Source organism: Suillus paluster, assembly GCF_016628075.1.
Source record: "Suillus paluster strain FC165 chromosome Unknown EDB91scaffold_41, whole genome shotgun sequence".
NCBI classification, from domain to species: domain Eukaryota; kingdom Fungi; phylum Basidiomycota; class Agaricomycetes; order Boletales; family Suillaceae; genus Suillus; species Suillus paluster.
The window spans coordinates 110,555-133,504 of record NW_024537601.1 but is presented as its reverse complement, the minus strand read 5'-3'; the positions used below and the strand labels follow the sequence as shown (position 1 = coordinate 133,504).

Genomic DNA, 22,950 nt, shown 5'->3' with positions numbered 1-22,950 from the left:
TTCCGCTCGAAACACCCAACATCGGATCCGACGACTTGGAGCAAGTACCAGACACAAGCCTGGTCCGACTTTGCCCAATCATCCTCCTGCAGGCTCGTAGTTTCTTTTCCCTCCATTTGCTCCCCATCAGTTCCATTTGTTCCCCGTTTGTCCTGTTTGCTCCACGTTAGTTCCATTAGTTCCCCATAGTTCCGCTCGTTGCGCGCTGAGTTCCGCTTGTCGGGAACCCTCCGCATCTTTATGTTCCCAGTCCTAGTAAGGACCGGAACCCTTCGGGTCGCTAGACAGAGTCTAGTCTTTGTTTCCTTGCACTTATTTGAGGACTCGCTACCCAGTAGCAATCCCCTCGGGACGAGTATAAGCCTTGCACCCTTGTTAGACTTCTGATTCACACAGAGTCTATTTTCCTCACCCACAACGCTATGCTTGCTTGCTGCTCGCCGTTTGCTCTGCTTCATGCTCTTGGCTCTCCTGGTCTGGTTGTTCTGTGCGGCTAGCTAGCACCCTGCCATCCCAGCCGCTACTCTGCACACTATGCTCGCTTGCTGCTTGCCCTTTGCTCTACTTATCAGTTTGATGAGTCAGACATTCTCAATGAGTCATATATTTGCTTCCGCCGTCGCAAGATTAAGGCTGTTCGAAAGACCCGTGCTTCACAAGTGACGTCATCCGATAAGCTTTTGCAGTTACAGAATGAGTTGACGCAGGGTCTTGAGCTCACCAAAACACTCCTTTGTCGAGAAAATCTTAAGCGCGATTACACGCAGCACACGCTACAGGTTTGGGACAAGCGCTTTGAGTTTGCCAAGCTCAAGCACAAATTTCCCTCGTTGGGTACTAAAGAGGATGAAGAGCTTCTACTTGACAAGGAGAGAGTAGCAAAGAAGCCCAAGATTGTGTCCCTGGATTCAAGTTGCGTGCAAGAGACAGCGGGGACCCAGGATCTCCGGCTGTCACTGTTGAGGCATCTATCTGGCCTAAAGAACATTCCAGCCTCATCAATGCAGCCATGGAGCATGACCTTGTGAGCCAAAAGGAATGTGACCACAAGTATGAGGATGTGGTGGAGGGTTATGGCCAGCTCATTCACCCATGGTGCATTCTTCACATGTTATCAAAGAGGGAGAGATGGATATCCCTACACACTCTCTTTATCCCTAACTTCTAGTTTATTGAAGAGGTTCATCTAGCAATGATCGGACATAAATATGATGCACGTTAGCTTGACCCGGAGCGTGTGGGGGAGGTGCAGTCAGAAGAATATATATTTGTACTTCTACCATGGAGCACAGTTGACTTTGACCACGCTTGGAAAATCTACGGCTAGAGAAAATGAGTGCTGAAGGGGCTGTAGCAAATGCATATGGACTCTAAAATTCAGTGTCGTGGTGTCTCAACTGAAGGTACGAATGCACAGGGCGCCCAGCAAAAAAGACAGATGCGAACTACAGTGAATACATAGGATAGATACATTGATGTGCTAAGCTCGTATTTGAGAATTGTAGAATTCACCCTTCTTGATGGCATTGCAAACAAGTAACTCTCCAATGGTGAGCGAAGCAACAGCATAAGCCACTTCAGAAAAGCCTTCAATGTACTCCTCAGCTTCATCCCTAGATACAAGTGCCCAGTGAGTATACACAATGTCAGACAGAACCGACTTACCAGTGATTGAAAACCCCAATGTGTCATCCACGAGTGACACAGTAATATGGTCCAGATGTGGCAGGCACTGCAGGCATATTGTAGAGGATTCCATCGCACAGGTATACATAACAATCATCAGCCATCGCACGGACAATTTCCTTGTATAAATCTTCGTCTCAGTTGACCGTCCTAACATCTGCGTCTGCGTCTCCAGTAAAGTAGGGTGTGATAGTGAGTGATAATGTTTCAGGCAACCAAAAAAGTGCGCCACTAACACTTGTCAGTGGCAGATCAGGTAATGGTAGGGGTATTGGTGTGATAGTGGGTGAACCGAGGGTCAACGATGAGGTGTGTGTAAGTTTAACAGATCGTGCAGGGAAACCTGTTGAACAATCAGTTTTTGTAGAGGCGTTTGGAGAATTCCTTACACTGTACATAAGGCTTGGGTGGCACACCCGGACCAACCAGCATTGAGCATTTCTGACAAGGTCCAGGGGTACACAGAAACATACCACAGTGGCACAGACGAGGTCCAGCCTGAGGATCACTGGAAGGTGGTGAAGATCTTCCTGAACATTGCACAGGACTTGAACCTAGAGACTCAGACATCAGAACAAATGTGAGGAAAGACGCAATGAGGGAGTACTAACCAACAGGCTCATTTATAAGGCAGCGCAATGAGGAAGTAATGCATTACTGATGTTGATGAACTTAACATGTTGCATTACAGTAATGCGTTATTTCAAAATAATGTGTTTCTTCATCTGACTCAGCCGCAGCAACAGCGCACTCTGACTCAGCGCATGCATCTGCAGACCCCAGGGCTCTATGTCTAGTGCAACGTTTGCCTCGTCGCATCAGTATTAATCATTCTGCTTGTGGCTTAAGTTCAAGTTATGCATCCAGATCCTTCAACTCAATGCAGGCCAATGCCTCGACATCTGTCGTTCACGAAAGCTAATAGATGTGCTGCAGCAAAGCGGAAAAAGGTCAATATCTATACCTCCCAGCTTTCAAGTGCATCAAGCAGCATCCACGAGACATACACCTTCATCTCTCAAAAACAAGGGTTCTCAGCACACGGATCTCATGTCACCGCGAAGACTAGTGCATCTTCAGTCCAACTCATCGAAGCAATGGACTCCTCCTTAATGACTGACTCACACACAAACCATGACTTTTCAGATTTTACTGGTGCAGACATAGAGACTGAATGTTTGGAGACTGAAGATAATCGCAAATGCAAACACACAGCTGGTGTAAGATACTAATTTTATTCTATGCTACAACTCTTTTGAACACTGCATAGGATCATCCTCTTCTGTCATGGAAAGCTGAACGCGACACCTTCTTACTCGAGTTTTTGCAGCACAATGGACAGGGCGACTACATGGACCTTTGTGTCTGTGGAAATTGTGGTTTTGGCCACCCAGAATTCCGCTGCATGGGTTGCTTCAGCAGGGAATTGTTTTGCTCACTATGTATCGTGGCTTTGCACACCAGGAATCCCCTCCACCAGATTCAGGTAAGTTGTTGTACTTATCACCTTAATTATACTCATGTTTGTGCAGAAATGGACGGGATCTTCATTTGTTTCTCTGTCGCTCAAACAGCTCGGGTTACGCGTACAACTCGGCCATCTGATTGGAGAGGATTGCCTATTACCCCGGCAGGCGTTCAATGACGACTTCACAATAATTCACACCAACGGCATACACAAAGTCGGGCTTGATTACTGTGGTTGCGACACTGCGCAGACACATACAACACAGCTACTTCGTGCCGCATGGTTTCCAGCAACTACTTTGGAACCCTGAATGGCAGCCACATTTCGAATTCTTGAACAGTACCATCTGTTGTCCTTCGAGTCCAAGGCTTGTGGCTATGGATTTTATCACGCAATTGCACGACTTACTGATAATACTGGTCTTCACCCATACAAGGTTTGTGATATACTTTCTTGTCATCTCCTAGCTGCTTAATTTGTTTGCAGGATCAGTACGAGGCCTTCTTGTGGATGGTTCGAGAGTGGCGACACTTCAAGATGCTTAAACGCAGCTGGTCGTGGCCATGATTCAACTGGTGTGGAGGGAACGAGGGAGGGAGAATGTGCCGTTGTGTGTCCTGCTTGCCCCCAGCCTGGAAAAAACCTACCAGATGATTGGCAGGAGGCGCCAGATGACAAGCGGTAAGCATCTTTACCTTAGTGTGCGAGACTTTGATTGATCACTTACATTGTCAGATGGTTATACGCACTCTTTGTCACTATAGACGCTAATTTTCGCTTGAAGAGGCGCGCAATTTCAAAGGATGGCATAGACCCTGGCCTGAGTCGTGGATGGGCATATTTTGTCGAAGAAACAGCCTACAAATCCCACATGCAGCAGTATAGCAGCAAGCCACAGGAGGTGCTTTTTCACGCTTCCCTTACTATACTGTATCTGACCTCAATTGCGCAGAAAAGTACATGTTCATCTCACAATGCTGTTAACATGGCCGACACTGAAGGCGTCACAAGGCTTGGCTGCGACAGGTGTAGGAACGATTGATTGTGCACGACACAATATGAAATTACCGAATGGCATCAGAGACTTACAGAAAGGTGAGAGGTGAGTTATTTGTGATAATGGCCTGCAAAACCATTTCAACATACTAATCACTGCATTCATTTTCAGGTACACGAACATGGACTATCTATTTTTCTCGACACTTGGATGACAGTGTGTCAATGTTCTCAACGTCTCTTACAATATTGCGTGCCAATGGCACAAGAACCTCTGGCAATGCATGTCGACAATGCTGGCTCATCTTCAACTCGATCACACAAGTAAATTGGTCCGCTTATTTGTGCCGAAATTTCATTTACCTGCCCACATCCTCAAATGTCAGTCCGCGTTCTCCTTCAATTTTTCCAAGAATGTCGGGTGTACAGATGTACAGATGGAGAGGCCCCTGAATGAGGGTGGTCGAATATCAATCCTGTAGCATCGAGTACCAAGGAAATGGGACCGGGATCTCGAAGGGACACGCTAGACGATCACTTCGGTGATTGGAACTGGAAGAAGTCAGTCGGTCTCGGTACGTGTTCTCTCTAGCACTACAGCATTGGCATGTTCTCACTTTGTGCTACTGTCAGGTGCTACTCTTCTTTGCAAGATGAACGAGGCTAACGAGGAACATCAAGCTCATGCAAGCACTTTTGAAGAGCTCAATGAAGCCTTGGCACCAGAAACCACTGCAGGATGGAGAGCATGTGTCGAGCATTGGGAAGAAAATCCCAACAATGCATCTGTGCCCAATCCTTTTGAAATGAAAGTTTCGAGTAAGTCAATCATCCATAAATGTTGCGCAATATCTAATATATATTTCAATAGCAATCACGCAAGCTGCAGTTCAACTCAAACTGGTTGAACTAGAATCACGTCAACTTCGGGAAGGTAATGACATATCGCTTCATCCAGACATATTGCCCAGCGTGTTTATCGCAACAGGAATTGACCTCGAGAGTGAACAGTAAGTAGTGCTACCATTTTTTTTTCATTGATATCACTAAATAGCCTTAGGCGTTGTTTCAAATCAGAATTCTCTCTCCAAGGAGTGCACCAAACCAATAGACAGAAGACTGTTCTCGTGCGGCAGCAGAATGCCCTCCAGCGCAAAGTGGATGCATGGAAGCAAGTGCAACTCCTCTACACTCCAACGGCACAGTTGTTAGCATCCCAAATCGAATCCATTGGCATTCCAGACAATCCACTGGCAGAAGACATCAAGCTCTTATTACCATCATTGTTGACAGCTGACTCCATATCCTGCAGCCCCCACCTTCATACAATCGAATGGGAGCTACAAATCGCACAGGCAGGGGATGCGCTGGATGAGATTAGACAGAGTCTTCGACTACGCAACTACCTGTACACCTTCAAACAGAGCTGGATTCGGGGTCAGAGTGTGAATACCTGGGCGCAAAATGCACTTGGCCGAGTAGAGGCAAGGGCCACAGCTTCCGCTGAGAAATATTGCGCGGCCCATGCTGCATTATCTTCCCTTGCACCTGTTCTAAACAAGGTAGGTTGGAATCTTAAATTTTGCTCACTGAACAACAGAGACAATGTCTGTGGGATGATGGTGCCTAGAAAGGGGGAGAGTGAGGGAAGACGGCAGCTCTCGTGGATTTGGTTGGTGGAAGGAGTCGGAGATGACGAAGATGAAGTAGTCCAGGATTGTATGTTTTTCACCCATATGCTACAACATCCCGCTCACCAGATTAACTGTGATAGGTCTTCGGGTTGAGTGGTGCAAAGCTCGCACCAGGATGATGCACTGGAAGGAAGAGATTGAGTTGCTGGAAGAAGAAATGCATCGCATTCTCCAATTTATTCAATGGCATGCACTCTGGTGGGACAACGTAGCTCATTTGCATGCTCTTGTGGGGGCTGAAAAGGAAGGGGTAGTTGCCTATGCCACTCGCCAGGCTCATCTACATCGTGACCTCAGTGCCAAGTTCGAGACTTCATGGGCCTGATATCTTACTGCTCCTCCTTCACTCTGTACTACTGTCATAGTTTAACCTGAATTGTAGCCTGCACGCCAATTGTCACATGATATATGTTTGAGTATTATGACATCACTCGAGGAGAATGTGCTTATGTCTGAACCTTAGTTACATGATGATGTGATGCATTTATCAGTGAGCCAGGTATCTTGTAGTTACACTGCATTAATGCATTTACTGGCACCTGGTAGTTACACTTGTTAATGCACAAACAGTTTCTTGTAACTAGACTATATAATGCATTAACTTGTCATGATGTTGTGCATCAGCATCACTCACTCATTCTTAGTTATTCTTTGTGTTTCTTTTATCCTTACTTTACCCGAGTCTCTCCTTACCTATATAAGCTAGTTTACATAGTGTTGGAGGGACAGTTGTGTGGTGAGTAATTATATCACAGGCCTTCGGGGACGTTCTAATGAACAAGTATAATCTCAGTCTCTTGGAAAAGGTTCATGCAACGAGCTAAGTACCTAACAAACAAGTATACTAATGACTCGTTAGCTGCATTCTAGACAATACGTAGAAACTATGTACTCACATCTCAGTCTCTTGGAAAAGGCTGAGATGCGGTTGTGCTACCAGTGGCATTCTTATAGTAAGCTATGTAGAAACGAAAAATATATCAAATGAATAAATAACTTATTGCAGGACTCGAGCCGACGTCAAGGTGTCGCTCGACAATGTCCATTTTGGCTTGGGCTTGGACCACCTGTCACTCTTCCTCCTCAACCATCTCAGATTGGTCGGTCTTCTTCGTCTCTGATCGTTCGGATCATTTGGACTCCAACACTCCCCCTCGAGCGCAAGCCAGGGACATTTGTCCACATAACTTTTGCAGGCGCGGGCGAGGCAGGGCCTTGGTGAATGCGTCAGTGATGTTATGGTCGGTCAGGCAGTAGAACAATCGGAAAGTCTCATTCTTAACGTGGGAACAGATGAAGTGATACCATAAGTCGATGTGCTTGGTTCGGGATTGGAATTTCCCATTTGACGCAAGCGCTATTGCTGCTTGATTGTCGCAAAAGATGGGGGTAGGGAGTGGGGTTGGTTCATAAAGCTCTCCAATGAGGTACTGAAGGTAAAGTACTTCTCTCACAACACTAGTCAGGGCGATGTACTCAGCCTCTGCAGTAGACAACGCGATGAGCAGCTGCTTCCGCGCACTCCATGCAATGGGGCCACCATTCAACATAACGATATATCCAGACATCAAGTGTCTGTGGGGTTGCAATGCCCAGTCAGCATCGACAAACACCTCAATACCTTCATCCGTTGATCCAAGGGTAAGTTCGAAATCCGCGGTACCCTTCAGGTAACGCAACGTGCACTTGGTGGCTTCCCAGTGAGTCCTACCAGGGTTGTGCATAAACTGCGACAGGGTAGCAATGGCAAATGCAATGTCAGGTCGCGTGCTGGTGGCCGCGTACATGAGAGATCCGATTGCTTGTTGATACGGTACGTCGCGCATCGCGTCTAACTGCGCTGCTGTACCGGGCGACTGATCAATAGATAGGATTGCACCTGGCTCCATTGGTGTTAACACGTTCTTTGCATCCCCTAGGTAAAACCGCTCGACTATCGTGTCGATGTAGGCTCTCTGGGATAGAGTCAAGGTACGTGCTTCACGGTCTCTCGTTACCTTGAGTCCTAACAGCCAGTTAAGCTCCCCTAGATCCGATATCTCAAAAAATTTGAGCAGCTGCGCTTTAAAGTGCTTGATGTGGGAGATATGGTTGGCGGTGACGGCCATATCATCTACTGATACGGTGATGACAATATGTTCTGTCTTGCTGCATTTGAAGTAGACCGCCTGGTCGACCTTCGATCGCGTGAAGCCCAGCTTCGCGAAAACGCCCGCTAACTCCTCTGCCCACTCGAAGCCCGCTTGCTTCAGCCCAGGTAAGCTTCTCAGCAACCTTAACACCTTTCCTTGCTGCCCATCCTTCAGATAGCCAGGCGGCGCCCTCATATATATCTCCTCCTGGATACTGGCATAGAGGTACACACTTTTGATGTCAACTTGATGTATCTCCCAGTCTCTCTGCGCGGCCATCGTCAGAACCGTTTGAATGGTGCTCATGTTGGCGGTGGGCACGAACGTGTCAACGTAATCGACTCTGTACTGTTGCCTCTGACCATTCACGACGAGACGGGCCCGGAGTTTGAGTTTTTTGCCATCAGGACTGCGTTTGGTGGCCAAGATGAAATGACAGGGTATCAGGTTTGCGCCGCAAGGTGCGTCTACTATCTCCCATGTTCCTAGCTTCTCGAGCTGACTGATTTCATAATCTACAGCTTCCTGCCACTCAACTCCGTTGGGGCCGTTCAGGGCTTGTTGCAGGGTTGGTTCTGGTTCAGTGGCTGCTAACGCAAGGTGGATATGGGACTCCTCATCCAGTAAGTCCAACTCTGACGCTTCTAGTAAGGATTCGATCGCAACTGATGCCGTCTCTCCTTCCTGCAGTCTTGCATAGTACCCAGGAAGAGGTCTGTTTCGCGTGACGCGTGGCACTGGTGGGGTGATTTGCTTGGCGGTTGGTCTGGGTGGTGTAGAGGGTGCCTGAGGGATGGTCTGGACGCCTTCCACGTTGCCGGGGTTGTTGGGTGGGTCGTTTGTGGCGGCGGAACCACTTGGCTCCCCCTCGTCCATGACATCCTCAGGTACCATTACCTCTGTGGGTGTGAAAGTGACGCTGCACTCCACGGAAACATGATGTTTCATCAGCCAGTAAACCCTATACCCCTTGCTTTCCACGTCCACTCCGACAAAGAGAGCTTCCTCCGCCCATGCCTCCAACTTACCCACCTCCAGGAGATGGACATATACCCTCGTCCTGAATTCATGCGCTTGGGCCAGACTTGGCTTGATATTATGAACGAGTTTGTGAGGCGTAGTGGTGGGGGTCGCACAGGAGGGTAATCTGTTCTTCAACCAGGTCGCATAGCTCACTGCTTCGGCCCACAGGAACTTTGGTAAGTCCTTCGCGATGAGCATTGCACATGCATGCTCTACTAATGTTTGATTAAGACGCTCTGCCACGCCATTCTGCTGGGGTGAGTCGTGTACCATGAGTTGATGCTCGATACCTTGCTGATGCAGGTAGTCATCGAAATCAGCGCTCAGATATTCTCCCCCTCGGTCTGAACGGACTTTCGCTAAGCGAATGCCAGGTGTTTGACGCGCTAGCCAGGCCTCATAGGCCTTGAATGCAGTGAGTGCCTCGCTTTTGAGCTTCAAAAATTGAAGTTTCATCTGGTGACTATAGTCGTCAGTAAAGCTGATATAGTATAGGCACCCCCCTAGACTCGCGGTCTGCGCTGGTCCCCAGAGGTCCATATGCACCAACTCCCCGTAGGTAAGTGCGTGGGTCGTAGCTTCATCCGGGAAGGGCTTTCGAGCTGACTTTGCCTTGACGCAGGCATCGCAGAACTCCGGCTTCGACGTGGTGTCGATATCGACACCTGTTATCAAACCCTTCTTCACCGCATCTATGACAGCGGTTTGGGACACGTGTCTGAGGATGCGATGCGCCTCGTTAACGGTGAGCTTCATGGTTGCTACGTTAGCGTGGTGTCTCTGATGACTCGCTACCACACTATACAGACCCTCTACTTGAGGAATTTCCACAATGATGTGCTGCGGGGGCCCCTTTGACAATATCTTGCACATGCGGCCTTCAAAAAGGACCGCTAGGCCTCCTGCCGTGATTCAATTAGTGGAAATGAGGGTAAAGGCCATGGTAGGGGCGTATAGTGCATTCTTCAGCATTACCGTTGTGCGCTTCTCACCAAGGGGTAAGTCGATCTGAACATCTCCTCGTCCGATCGCGCTGAGAGTAGAACCGTCCGCAGTATGGACATCTTGGGGAGGAATGGTAATGAAGTTGGCGAACTTTGAGCAATTGGGGCAAAAATGAGATGTTGCTCCCGAGTCAATGATCGCGCCTCTCTTCTAGACGGGTAAGCCCAGGTCTCTCGCTACACTCGCTAAGTCTGATGTGACGAAAGTGTACTGATCTTGGGACTCGGCTTCTGCTGTGGAGTTTGCTCCTTGCTTCTGAGGCTTTTCCCCTCTCTTCCTCTGCTGGTTCAGGTCTTGCCCTTCCTTGCCCCCTCCAGGTCTCCAACAGTCCATCTTGTAATGGCCCTTTCGGTCGCAGTTAAAACAGGTAATGTTGGGGTTGGTCTTGTTGGTAGAGGATGGTGAGGTGCGGCCTTTGCCTTTTGCCTCCTTTGCGGCGAGAGCTGCGCTAGCTCCCTTCTTGCCGGGGCGTCTTTCAGTAAGCTGTCTGTGCTCGTGCTCTTCAGTTATGATGGTGACGAGCTCGTCGGGTGTGACGGGAGTTTTCGTGATCTTCGAGGCTGCTGTGATGGACGACAGGAGTGGTCTATAAGACTTGGGGAGGGAACCCAGGATGATTGCATGGAAATCTGGGTTGGCGATCGCGACGCCCATGCCTGCAAGCAATTTGCGGAGCCTCATGAGCTCTGCGAAGTGAGATCTGATGTCTCCTGCCTCATCGCACTTCATCTCTTGCATCCGACGATGTAAGTCTATCTGGACGAGCTCTGTCTTCCCTTCATGGATCTGACATATCTCTTCCCAGATCTTCGACGTGTCCTTCAGCTTCTGGACTCACAGTAACAGCCGATCGGTAATCGTGCTGAATATCTGCTGTTTCACCAGTGAGTTTTTCTGGTGGTACTCGTCTGTACATTTATCAAGTTCATCGTAATCCACCTGTGTAGGCGTTGTCCCGTCCGGCTTCACAATAACCTTTGTCTTCGGGTCAACCGCGAAGGGTTTCGGCTCACTTGCTCGACCATCAGTATACTGCATCAGACCTCTAGTGCCAATGGCTGTTAATGTCCGCTCCTTATAGGTTATCCAGTTCGAGCCATCTTCAGCAAGCTTCGGGACGTTAAGCAGGGTGGTGTTGGAGCTGGGGAGCGATATATCCATGGTCGAGACAGGGCTCATAACCTGTGGTGAGTAATTATATCACGGGCCTTCGGGGACGTTCTAACGAACAAGTATAATCTCAGTCTCTTGGAAAAGGCTCATGCAACGAGCTAAGTACCTAACAAACAAGTATACTAATGACTCGTTAGCTGCGTTCTAGACGATACGTAGAAACTATGTACTCACATCTCAGTCTCTTGGAAAAGGCTGAGATGTGGTTGTGCTACCAGTGGCATTCTTATAGTAAGCTATGTAGAAACGAAAAATATATCAAATGAATAAATAACTTATTGCAGGACTCGAGCCGACGTCAAGGTGTCGCTCGACAATGTCCATTTTGGCTTGGGCTTGGACCACCTGTCACTCTTCCTCCTCAACCATCTCGGATCGGTCGGTCTTCTTCGTCTCTGATCGTTCGGATCGTTCGGACTCCAACAAGTTGATCCTTTCCCTCTCCGAGTAACAACGGTTTAGTTCTGACAGTTCTATCTGTGCTACGCCTAAGTTTACTCTACAAAGTCAACTTCTCGAGTGTGAACATTTATCTAAACGCCATATCCTGGCAGAGTTCTTTTATCCTCCACGGAAGTAATTAGTTCAGGGCTGAGTTTTCCGTGTATCTACGTAAACACATCTAATTTGACAGTGTAAAAGTTATGATATATTCCGGATGCTGACTCGATACGCTCTTGGCTCATGACTCTGATATGTGATAACTTACAAAGGGCCAAAGGCCAGCCTACCGGTAACGCCACCTACGTCTCTTCGGCTATTCCCAAATCCTGTTCTCGACATTGCACCCATCAATTCGGTCTGCGTCGTGCCATCTTCGTCTTCAGACACCGAGTCTAACAAGTTCGTCGCATGACCTCACCGCGTGCCTCACGCATATATCTCTGAGCTCAATGGGCCCCAGTACACCAAGCGTCGGTTTCTAATATCTTTATCCCAGCCCACTATCCCCCATATCTACTGACGCGCTGCTCCTCACCTCTTCGTGGGACGACCTCATCGATGTCTGGGATACCTCAATCCCTATAAACCTCCAAACCACTCCAAACCGTGGCGATGGTAAAAAAATGCGAAATCACCCCCGGGAATACAAAACGCAAATCACCAATGGCCATGCTAGATGATAAATCACGCACCGCACACGTATCAAAAGCACTATTTGCGAAAACCTGCAAAAATATACAGCTGACTCGACTGTACGGACCTGGGGTGTTGTGGTGTGTATAAATATCCACATCAACGTTCTTGTTGTCCCGCGAGATAGCACTCACGAATCGTTTATTTCAATCAGCTGTACGACCTAGTGTATTCAGATTCGTTAAAACTTTGTGCAACACCTTCGGCGCTTCTAACAGTTTCTTAAAGAAGGTACCACTCGATCGTACGGGTACCTCAGTTGGTGCAACAACTTCGTTTCTGAGCTCGGGCTGGTCACGGGTATCACAACAGGGAACTTTGGGCGGCAAGTCCTTCGCGTACATCACCAATGTCAGCCTATATGGGGTCACCCACGTTTTCCGCCCTCGTGCATGTCAGTAATGACTGTTGCAAGCTGTTTCATTGATATTTTCTTTGCAGGCTTGAATCACTGCGCGAATAACTCCACGAGGCGTTTTGATCGATATATGAAACTCCAACCTTCCTGAATCGTCCTCAGTTCCTGCGGGTGGACGAGAAACCACTCGGCAACCGTTGAAACGAACTCTTAAGCTACCGGCGGTCCTACTCATCTGGCGAAAGGGCGAAGTGATAAGTGGGGTCCAAGGGCAAGAGTATGTCAAAAAAGCAACGTCACCTGCCGACGGATGGGGCGGAAAGCATAGATGTGCTGGTCAGAACCCAAGTTGGCAGATGGATGAAACAACAGAGGACCCTCGTGTAGAAGCCAGCGCTGTTATTCCTGGAGAGCCGGCCGCTACGACAGGTGACAGAGAGGGTAATGATATTGCGGAAGAGAAAGAGGAGGCTGCTCACAAGATATCTGCCCTACCGATAGCAAAAACCAGCGAGGGAAGGGAAGAGAAAGGTGCTCGGGAGTGTTATGCAGATCCCTAAGTGCATGGTGATATTGCCCACGACTCTCTCCAACAAACTTATGATATCGCTGTTCTAATAATCGCAATGCCTATTACTTTGAGTGAGTCTTCAATGAGACAGGACAGGCATCAGCCGCTGTACGTGAACGGCCTGTCTCAGGGGGTGAGATGCAGCCCCTGCACATAGGATGGAAGAGGGGCCATACAGCGACGGTGCTTGGGATTGCGTTGTGGATCCAAAAAGCGACTTTCTGACCTACCGTTGTCCATTCTGATCCTGAGGCGTCCGCATAGTCGCCTCACTGTTGTTGTAAACCTGTAGCTCAAGCTGAATTTTTTATTGATCCTCCTCGGTCCGCAGACGCTGGAATGCCAACAGCGTGATTTGCGGGGAATGCTTGGAACTCTCGTGATGTGAAGCAACCTGAATACTTCACAGAATGTCCCCGACCGACCGATGCTCGATCTTGCTGAAACCCCAGATGGGAACATGCTCCTCGCTGCATCGACAGACCGCACCGTGTCCATCTTCGACCACCAGGTTTCATCCCTTTCATCCCCACAGGCATCATGATGCACCCCGCGACTTCATCCTGCATCGCTACGTCTGAACGTGGCAAGCAGCAGGTTGGAAATGGTGCATATGACGGCATTGCACGGCTGTGGGACGGGCCGGGGTGTGGTGGGTGTTTTGGGCGAGGGCGGGATGGAGATATGGAGAATGGCTGGGGGTCTTATGTTAGACACCAATCCACCTTCGGTTTACAGCTATTTCCATATCGATAGACCAAATTACATTTTACTGCACTTACCGACTTTGTTTAGTAATTTGTCAGAATTGTCATGTTACAAAGGCGCAGCACAGCTTCGAGATCAACTCATCATCATATCCACCATGGTAGTAGACACCTACCTCTGAGTCTGTCAACACTCTCGGGTTAAAGCATTATTGTGAAGGTAATATCAATAATTACTTCACTTGTGTGACATTCTCACTCACTACACACTCTAGCTCAACTTGCAATTGTTGCTTGGCACTCTGCTCCTTCCTTCCTACCTCGTGTACTTCAGAATCCAAGTTACACCTTTGGCGCTCCCACCACTTTAATTCCTTACACAAAGAGAATGTCTCTCGTGCTGGTGCCTCAGTAACTTAACGTTGGCGCGACAACTCTCAGGCTGTTTCTTGACTTCAAGGGCTGGCCACGGGTATCACAGCAGGGAATTCTGGGTGCCAAGGAGTCCTTCACGCGTATCACGCAGAAAGTGCGGAATTTCGGCGGTCTGCGTGAAGTCTACGCAGACTGGACGCAAACGTCTTGAGGACAGGTCTGCTCCGAGTCATCATCTGCCAAGGGATGTTCTGAGTGCCTGCAAGTCTGTCAAATGTTCGAACTTCGACCGTAATCCCGCCCGCCGTCAGCCTCTCACCCGTTGCACATACGGCCATGGCTGACATTATGATCTTTACTTCTAAACCTGCCTTAAATTCTCGTTGCCTGCCGCCTCCACCTTTGCCCGTATCCTGCCCGCCAACGCCATGCCGTCGACTACAGCTCTGCTTACGGCTGCCAAGTATCTCCAGTTGACATGTGACAGACCTCAAAGTTGACAGCTTGGAACTTCCCGACCAGTTGTTCCACAGACTTTGCCCAGATATCTCCCACAGAGTCTGTGCAGACTTCACGCAGACTGGCCAAATCTTACCCACGTTTTCTGTCGTCGCGTGTGCCAATAGTGGGTGCTCATTGACGTCTACAGCGCACCATTAACTCCACGGGGCGTGATCGCCGCTATGGGAAGCTCCGTCCTTCCTGAACCATTCACCTAGAGATCCTGATGGCTGATAGGAAGGGGCTACCGGGAATTGTAAATGAATTCAAACTACTGGTCCTACTGATCTGACGAAAGGGCGAATCGATGAGTGGGGTCCGAGATAAGCGTCAACATGGTGGTTCGATTCATTTGCTACTGCGATGGAGGATATCGCAAATCGGGGAAAACCTGATCGCGGCGAACCTTCGGAAATGGAATTGTGCGACCAAACTTACCTGATCTGATCTAATCGGTCCATGGATATTCGCAGGCCCATCTCGTATGCAGCTACTTAATGCAGAATCAGCTGTCCGTAAGTACCGTAATGCCCTCAAGTGATTAGCAACGTCCATGATGAACAACCGAACTCGACGCGAACCTTTAAAGCCCCAGTCACGCGTCTACCAGGGAAGCATTTCTTCCCTTTTCCTTCCTACTGTCTCGCCATGACGTACGTTGCGAACATCGTTCCCGATGATCACCTGAATTCTATCAGCTCCGAACACAAGCAGCATGATGAGGAGCGGCTGGAGAACTCAGATCTAAGTCTCCAAAATGTCCCAACGCTGACGCCAGAACAGGAAAGGAAACTGTGGAGAAAGATCGACTTGCGGTTGATGCCTATCCTCAGTTTGATGTACCTGCTGTCTTTCCTTGACAGAGGTGCGTGCTTGTCGTAGTAGGTGTATATAATGTTTTCCTTACGTTCAGACAGGTAATATCGGTAATGCGAAGTTGGACGGGCTCGTCACTCAGCTGGATCTCACAGGAAACAGATATAACATAGCACTGGTATGTAACACGTGTGTTATTCACCGAATTGCCATCTTACGACTGGACGCAGACGATGTTCTTCATAGTAAGCGTCGTTATGCTGACGGATTGTCGGTGTATACTGAATGACCATGAAGCCATACTGCCTGTTTGAATGCCCCGCTAAGTTTGTTTGGGGCCCGAATTGTTGATTACCTGCGCTCTGATTGTAACCTTTAGTCTTGTTCTCAAAGCATTCAGGCCATCCAGGCGAGTGGTCATGTCAACCTCTGAATGTTGCATGAATAACTCATTTTTGTAGATGGCTTCCAGCAATCAGTGTAGGTCTTGTATCATGGGTGCTGAATTCATCTGACATACGATAGTTTACATGGGGGATAGTTATGTGCGTCATTCAGTCATGATATAGCCTGAAAATTCTGAGCGAGTCTATCGCCAGGACGCTCATGAGTTTAGTGAAGACGTAAGATCAAGCAAATTCCTGCCATATTTTTCACTTAATGTTGACCATGCATGTCAGATACCCTCAGCTTGTCGGAGTGCGAGCCTGTCTTGGCTTTGCCGAGGCAGGTTTGTTCCCTGGTGTGGCTTATTAGTGAGTGAAGCTCAAGAATTACGTGCGAAATCCTGCTGATGGATCTGCAGTCTTACTTTGTGGTACCCGAAACACATGCTACAATATCGAAGTAAGCTATCCCTCTACTCGTCCGTTTTGGCATGTTGAAGTGTTCGGACAGTTGCCTTGTTTTTTGGCGCTGCAACTCTGGCAGGTTTGTTGTTTCGCTATGTTCATGGGATTTTAATAGCGAAAGAAATTCTAGGTGCTTTCTCCGGTTTACTGGCCTTTGCGATTGGTCACATGGATGGCATTGCGGGACTGGAAGGATGGTCTTGGATCTTTGTGAGTTCGTTCATGATCAAAGATCAAGGTTATGCTCAAATCTTGCATGTAGTTGCTTGAAGGCCTTGCAACGATAGTCGTAGCCATCATTGCTCTTTTTGGTGAATACACCACTTATTCAATCACACAGGGGCTGACGTATATGATCTCTCAGTGTTGGTAGACTTTCCGGACACAGCTGAGTTCTTGACCCCGGAAGAACGTGCTTTTGTTGTCTGGAAGAAGAGTAAGTCCAGTGACAGATCCTGAGCGTGCGGATTTAATTTAGATTTCTTCGAGAATACGATAATTCGTCGGTGGGCGAGGAAGAGAGGTACGCGTCCAGGCACGTCTGGGCCGCCTTCGGGGACTGGCAGGTAAGATACCAATTATTACGAGTGTCATCGCGCAATGCGCCTCAACCAACTGATCAGGTCTGGCTTCATATCCTCATTTTCTTCTCAATCATCGGACCTCGTAAGTGACCTTTACAGCCCGGAGATCGCAAACGCTGATCTTAAACACTATTAGTGTACGGCATCACCCTGTTTCTCCCGTAAGTCGTTTGCTAGATCTTTGAAGATGGTATTAAAGATATTGGTGCCAGAACGATCATCAAGAGGTCTGTCACCCCAGGCTGATTGTCGTACATGTACTCAATTACATTCAGCTTCGGATACAGCACACCGATCAGCCAGTTGCTCACTGTACCGCCATATGTCGTCGCAAGTCAGTTTTCTTACCCATCTGCAATCTCGTCCGTTAACCTGTTGCATCTAGCTATCACATTGCTCGTTTTCGCGCATTACTCAGACAAGTTGAAGATGCGATCCCCCTTCATTCTTGCCGGCCTTGTAATGTCTCTCATCGGCTTTTCGATAAACATATCCACCGCACCTGCTGGTGTCAAGTACTTTGGTATTTTCTTCATTGTGGTTGGTAACTATGCAGCGACTCCAGGCGTAATTTCCTGGTACGTCACTGCCAGTCGCATGATGACCAAGGCTAACACATGGTAATGAAGGCTCGGGAACAATCTCTCCGGTCAATACAAGAGAGGTGTCGGCATGGCCCTCCAAATCGGCATCGGAAACTTCAGTGGTGCAATCTCAGCCAACATTTATCGATCGCAAGACTCGCCTCGGTTTATTTTCGGGCGTAAGTTCTACTCCGACTTCGCTAGTGCTCGCGCCTGCTGACCCGCTATTTTGCAGACACACTGGAGCTGATGTTAGTCGGGATTGGATTCATAGTTTTACCGACTATCGTCTTCCTTTACAAGAGGATCAACGCACAGCGCGACGCCGCCGAGCGTCTAGCAATGGAACAGGGAGGGAAAGTGCAATACTCGAACGAGGAATTGCGGGACTTGGGAGACCGTGCGCCTGACTTCAGATACACGTTGTAGGTATCTATGATAGGCTCTGTAGGCCCTCCCTGTAAGCACGCAACGGCAGGAACAATATTCTCAAGCTCAAGTGCAGTGAGAGATTGATCACCGACTCGCGAGTGACAGACAGCCTTCGTTGAGAGTCAACGAAGATCGTATTTCGTTATACTCGTGTGTGTATGAATTTGGAACTGCGCCGTTCATACACAGCTGGAACCTGGCAGCACAGGATCTCCTGAATCAGAAACCGGAATGTGTGCTGGCCTTTGGCGTTGTTAGTCAGCTTGCCAGGGTCTAATTATATTGGTCGGGCTGGGCCAGGTTATAACTTAACCAGCAACTATCACCAGACAGCCGAAGGAAACCGATGATGTCCCATGAAGATATCATGCTGACTATCACTTTCCGTGGAACATCACACCCCCTCTCTCTCCCGAACGACGCCCCCGTCTCTACTCTCCACGCCCGTCTCGAGGCCCTCACTTCTGTTCCGCCATCATTGCAGAAACTCATTTATCGAGGGAAGAAAATCCAGCATCGACAGGATGACTCCGACCCCGAACCCACCATCGCTCAAGCTGGTCTTCGCGATGGTATCAAAGTGCAAATGCTTGGCTCGACTGCGGAAGAACTCGAACAACTGAATGCAGCTGACTCGGCGCATCAGAGGAAAGAGCGAATTCTCAAAGAGAGAGCGCTGAAGCCGCAAGTAAAGGTGTGTACTGGCATACATTCTTAACATCAAGACGGTCAATCATGATGAGAGGTGATCAGCTTCGTTCGACAGGGTCGTCGTCTACCTCATCACACCAGTACCGCTTTCACCGCATAGAGCCACTTGCTCATCTCCCGCAACCTGAAACTGCGATGGAGTGTTTCACAACGCTTTCCAAGGACCCTGCAGTCCTACATGTCATGCAGAAGCATCGTTTTTCCGTGGGCCTGCTTACCGAGCTTGCACCACATGAGCACCCCGGACTTCTTGGTCTTAATGTCGGAAGTGGAGACACCATCAAGCTGCGAATTCGGCTTGATACATATGACGGGTTTCGTCCGTACTTGGAAGTGAGGCGCGTGTTATGCCATGAACTGGCACACAATATATGGGGCGAACATAACGATGACGTGAGTCACAATCTCCAAAGCCTAATATCCTGTTCACACAATGGTCATCTTCTATTAGTTCAAGGAACTGAATTCTCAGCTCAATCGTGAGGTTGCAGAATTTGAGGCTGCAGCGGGAGGAGGAACGCATTATCTGTCTGATTTACGAGACACCTATCAACCATCGTCAAATGAAGAAGCGGAGGCGCTCATTCATGTCCTGGGAGGCACAGGTCTTCGAGGCAATGATACCGTAGAAGACCGGCGGAAAAGGGCGCTGGAAGCTGCCACTGCGCGCCTTAAGAATGAAGAAGAACTAGAACGGAGCTGCGGGACTTCTGGACCGCAGAAGCAATGTGGATGACAGTTGAGTAACGCTCGCCTCATTAATTTCACGGATGATCAGGCTAGATGTGATTGTTTGAATCAGATTATGATTTACTTCTTAGTTAGGACTATAAGCTTTCGTCTCCACCCAAAGCCTCTGTTGAGAGAATGACAGTCTTCCATCACCACCCAATGAATTGCAAGGTGATCTTGTCGTATCGGGCATTCTTTTTGACAACATAGACATTCTCTTGCTTGACGTATAGATGGGGTCTGACGCTGTTCGCATGTATGTATAGCTGCCCGCCTGTCAACGCCTCATTTTCACTCGCAGAAGTTGACATTTATTCTATGATGAACGAGGCGCTCTACGGCAAATCGATGACCCCACTCGAGCTCTGCGGTCGGGCCTGCCCCTAAACTATCTTCCTGACTTACGTATCATGGCCTCTGCGGGCTCAACGAGGAAGAAACGTAGTTTGCAGCCTCGCATAGTAGGTTCCACGTCCAAAGGCAGTCGATTTGCTCATAGTACAAATTCGAAATTTGAGACCTGCGACAGCTCACCTTGACTGTCATCCTCAGACAGCATCCACGACGAAATACATTCTCAGAGTCGACATTGGAGAACAAGAACATGACACCAGTGGTCACTGTCTTTTCTGGATATTCAGCGACTGTCAGTCATTTTCGTGCAATTGTGCAGATGAATGGTTGGGCACTGACCCAAACGAAGTCGACTTGCGTCATTAATCATGATAATGAGTACTCGGTCAACAAAAAAAGAAGCCTTTCAGTACTTCTGTCCACTCGAAATAGAAACGCGAACTAAGTGTAAGTTGGTCAGACTGCCGCACGCGCATAACCGTTACACCAAAAGGTAGAATACTGAAAGCTTAGCTTTCAGTATCAGCGACAGTATATATACTGAGTATGGGAACTCAGGTAAGCCAGCGTGCTTACACTAAGTACACTAAGTGAAAATAACAAGGTCAACTTGAACGGGCGCTACCAGTACTCGTACATCAGAGTAACGGTTATTTACTACTGGAACCAATCTTCAGCACTACGGCTCGTTGACAACCCAGCTAAAAGGAACCATCATGTACGCTAGTCCATCTCTTGCTCATCGAATCTCGGTGGCGAGGTCCAACATACACAATCTGCGAACGTCGTACTAACATGTATGCAGTTGTCGTTGGCATGCGTATCCCAGATGCTGATGATCAGACGGGGAGCGATAATGAACGGCGCGGTATCATTGAACAACACTATGAGACTCAACACCGGCATCTGTGTGTGTTCGTTTTAGAGCTGATCTCTAGAATCATGGGAGATCGTACCGAAAGGTCGGCCCACATTATCGCCGAGAATACTTGACTCGCCAAGTTACTAGCGGGATTTGGTGAATACTTCAGGGAACCCAATAGATAAAGGGGAACTTACAGGACAAAATATATGATATGATATCGCACAATCATTACCACATAGGTGTTGGGCTTCATGTTTACTTCTCTCCGTTCTCTCAAGTGTTTTACGAGGATGACAACTGCGAGAATAGCTAGGAGGATATCAAAGCATATGACGGGGATGGAAGCATATATGGCAGGCATAGGCCCCATGTTGAAGGAAGCCTCGCAGTACTTAGCGTGCGGAGTTATTGTTTCTTGCACTATGCAGCGAGACGTCAGCTTGCACAAAATTCGATCCAAGTGGAGATTCACCCGAGAACGCTGAGGGTCGACTATATAAGAATATATCCACCGCTATATACAGCGCGACGACAGGTAGGAAGAATCCCAGTAGAACGTAAAGCAAGAGCTTGGATTGGTGGTATAGGGCGTAAAGACGCCAGATGAGAATCACTGGTGATACAAAACTGTATCATATGCATAATGGGATGACGAGAATGGATGACTTACCTTCCGCCAAGCAGAAATATGCAGAAAAACCCCATTGTATTAACAGAATAATACCGTAGCCTATTTCAATTGGATGATGAGCGAAGGCACTTTCAGTTGAAGCTGATATACTCGCAGCTAAATAACATGTCAACAACTTAGCTGTAAAGGAACTTGTGACTTACGACTAAAAACGAGTCAACCTGGAACTCTCCAAAGATAGCGAACGTTGATACACTCACTGATTTAGGCATATACAACAGACCTCCCCCTAATGCTGGTCAGCTAATGATGGCTCAGTTGACATCACGTGACATACAGAAGGCGCAAAGCCTAGGATCAGTGTCAATATACAACGCTTCTCTAAAAGACAACGCGACGTACATTGCAAGGAAAAGACCGAAATATCGAACCTGGCATTGCAACGAAATCAAAAACGACGAAGCACTTTGACAGGGTCGAGCTCACAACGAGGTAAGCATATGACATCAGTGACCACTGTCTTTCCTTGATATTCAGTCAGTGTTGAACCCCCAATGATGTCGAGCCCCGGAGACTGACCCAAACAAACTCGACCTGCGACAATATGATCATGAGAACTCGACCAATGAAAAACGGGCTTTTCGTTACCTCTTTCTCGAACTGAAGCACTAGATAATTTTCTCAGTCGCAGTGTAAGGTTCATGAAAGCTACTGACTGTAGTCATAGGATATAAGGGTTATGATTGTTACTGGAAAGGTTTAGCACGATGGTCCATTCACAACCAGGGTAAACGGAGCTGACGAACCAGCCATATTGTTATTCCAGCGGAGAGCATATACATCTTGTTCCTCGGACATGGAAGTGTGCAGATCAAACGGCGAATTCAAAGGTGAGTGGGCCGCTGAATCTGTATCCCGTACAGTACTTATACACCTCCTGTTGGTATCACGAATTGCTACCCACAATAGTTAGGTCATGAGGATCACTATCGACCGGAAATACGTTTTTATCACGTACGATCGACAAGGGTCACCCTGGTTCACGTCGGCGGGTGTTGCTATATAGCTAATTTGTCCCTGTCCGGCCCTCTTATTCAGGGAGTAAGGACGAGTGTGTAGTAGTGCCCTGTTAGCGTTCCGAAGTAGATCGGCTCCCAACAGGATGGGAAACACAAGTCCCTGAACGCATCAATTACATCAGTGGCAAAGACCTCAACCACCGCTCGGTAAGCATATTTCCTCGTCATTCTTGAGTCGAAGTTCACCGCCCTCGCGCTGCCAGCGCTTCCCCATACACCAATTTGACTTCCTCATCCTCGTGTCCCACCCTTTCCCATACAGTCTTCCAGAAATTGGGTGTGTAGTGTAGCCTCTCCTTGACAGTATTCTGTTCTTTACATATCGTGAGATTTTAATTGTGAACCAACTTAAATTTTCACGTCTTTGGTTTACCGGTCGTGATGCGCTGTTCCGAAAAAAATTACCGGCGGCGACGGCCTAGCCAGACTGCAGGAAGGAGCAGGAGCAGGATTAGTGTCAGGGGTTCTAGGCAGGATGCAGAGAG

The 22,950-nt window shown here is 48.3% G+C and overlaps 5 protein-coding genes across 5 annotated transcripts; 4 read left to right on the top strand and 1 right to left on the bottom strand.

The window, feature by feature from the left end:
* Positions 1–2,576: 2,576 nt before the first annotated feature.
* EDB91DRAFT_1238142 (uncharacterized protein) lies at positions 2,577–6,169 on the top strand (the record flags this gene model as incomplete). The annotated part of the gene is made up of 14 exons (XM_041321674.1): positions 2,577–2,906; positions 2,957–3,172; positions 3,219–3,426; positions 3,472–3,590; positions 3,641–3,708; positions 3,746–3,835; positions 3,890–4,033; positions 4,112–4,157; positions 4,369–4,573; positions 4,609–4,725; positions 4,784–4,969; positions 5,022–5,160; positions 5,262–5,869; positions 5,925–6,169. 14 exons carry the CDS (start codon positions 2,577–2,579, stop codon positions 6,167–6,169), a joined length of 2,721 nt encoding a protein of 906 aa, XP_041175404.1.
* A 5,324-nt stretch (positions 6,170–11,493) lies between these two features.
* Positions 11,494–13,300, top strand: EDB91DRAFT_1294624 (uncharacterized protein; the record flags this gene model as incomplete). The annotated part of the gene is made up of 4 exons (XM_041324897.1): positions 11,494–11,587; positions 11,891–12,020; positions 12,118–12,236; positions 12,835–13,300. The coding sequence occupies 4 exons, from the start codon at positions 11,494–11,496 to the stop codon at positions 13,230–13,232; spliced, it is 741 nt and encodes a 246-aa protein (XP_041175403.1). The 3' UTR covers positions 13,233–13,300.
* Positions 13,301–15,073: 1,773 nt separating this feature from the next.
* On the top strand, positions 15,074–18,228 carry EDB91DRAFT_543460 (MFS general substrate transporter). The gene is made up of 22 exons (XM_041327660.1): positions 15,074–15,691; positions 15,744–15,820; positions 15,873–15,887; positions 15,940–15,968; positions 16,022–16,051; positions 16,104–16,122; positions 16,168–16,187; positions 16,242–16,265; positions 16,323–16,397; positions 16,448–16,488; positions 16,540–16,572; positions 16,624–16,703; positions 16,756–16,804; positions 16,858–16,929; positions 16,983–17,059; positions 17,117–17,159; positions 17,214–17,238; positions 17,290–17,304; positions 17,353–17,411; positions 17,463–17,655; positions 17,707–17,840; positions 17,897–18,228. The coding sequence occupies exons 1-22, from the start codon at positions 15,475–15,477 to the stop codon at positions 18,088–18,090; spliced, it is 1,521 nt and encodes a 506-aa protein (XP_041175402.1). The 5' UTR covers positions 15,074–15,474; the 3' UTR covers positions 18,091–18,228.
* On the top strand, positions 18,162–19,792 carry EDB91DRAFT_1143406 (WLM-domain-containing protein). The gene is made up of 4 exons (XM_041319087.1): positions 18,162–18,787; positions 18,847–19,197; positions 19,256–19,542; positions 19,607–19,792. The coding sequence occupies exons 1-3, from the start codon at positions 18,440–18,442 to the stop codon at positions 19,538–19,540; spliced, it is 984 nt and encodes a 327-aa protein (XP_041175401.1). The 5' UTR covers positions 18,162–18,439; the 3' UTR covers positions 19,541–19,542; positions 19,607–19,792.
* A 610-nt stretch (positions 19,793–20,402) lies between these two features.
* EDB91DRAFT_1337523 (uncharacterized protein) lies at positions 20,403–22,244 on the bottom strand (the record flags this gene model as incomplete). The annotated part of the gene is made up of 12 exons (XM_041325584.1): positions 20,403–20,796; positions 20,847–20,895; positions 20,950–21,175; positions 21,228–21,368; positions 21,426–21,485; positions 21,643–21,675; positions 21,724–21,737; positions 21,789–21,817; positions 21,873–21,911; positions 21,966–21,980; positions 22,035–22,054; positions 22,193–22,244. The coding sequence occupies 12 exons, from the start codon at positions 22,242–22,244 to the stop codon at positions 20,614–20,616; spliced, it is 861 nt and encodes a 286-aa protein (XP_041175400.1). The 3' UTR covers positions 20,403–20,613.
* Positions 22,245–22,950: the final 706 nt, after the last annotated feature.

Coding starts and splice junctions, on each gene's coding strand:
- EDB91DRAFT_543460 (XM_041327660.1), top strand. CDS start 15,475: ATGACGTACGTTGCGAACATCGTTCCCGATGATCACCTGAATTCTATC. Junction 16,398..16,447: donor TTCCCTGGTGTGGCTTATTA/GTGAGTGAAGCT, acceptor ATGGATCTGCAG/TCTTACTTTGTGGTACCCGA. Junction 16,573..16,623: donor TGGCGCTGCAACTCTGGCAG/GTTTGTTGTTTC, acceptor AAGAAATTCTAG/GTGCTTTCTCCGGTTTACTG.
- EDB91DRAFT_1143406 (XM_041319087.1), top strand. CDS start 18,440: ATGATGTCCCATGAAGATATCATGCTGACTATCACTTTCCGTGGAACA. Junction 18,788..18,846: donor CGCTGAAGCCGCAAGTAAAG/GTGTGTACTGGC, acceptor AGAGGTGATCAG/CTTCGTTCGACAGGGTCGTC. Junction 19,198..19,255: donor GGGGCGAACATAACGATGAC/GTGAGTCACAAT, acceptor ATCTTCTATTAG/TTCAAGGAACTGAATTCTCA.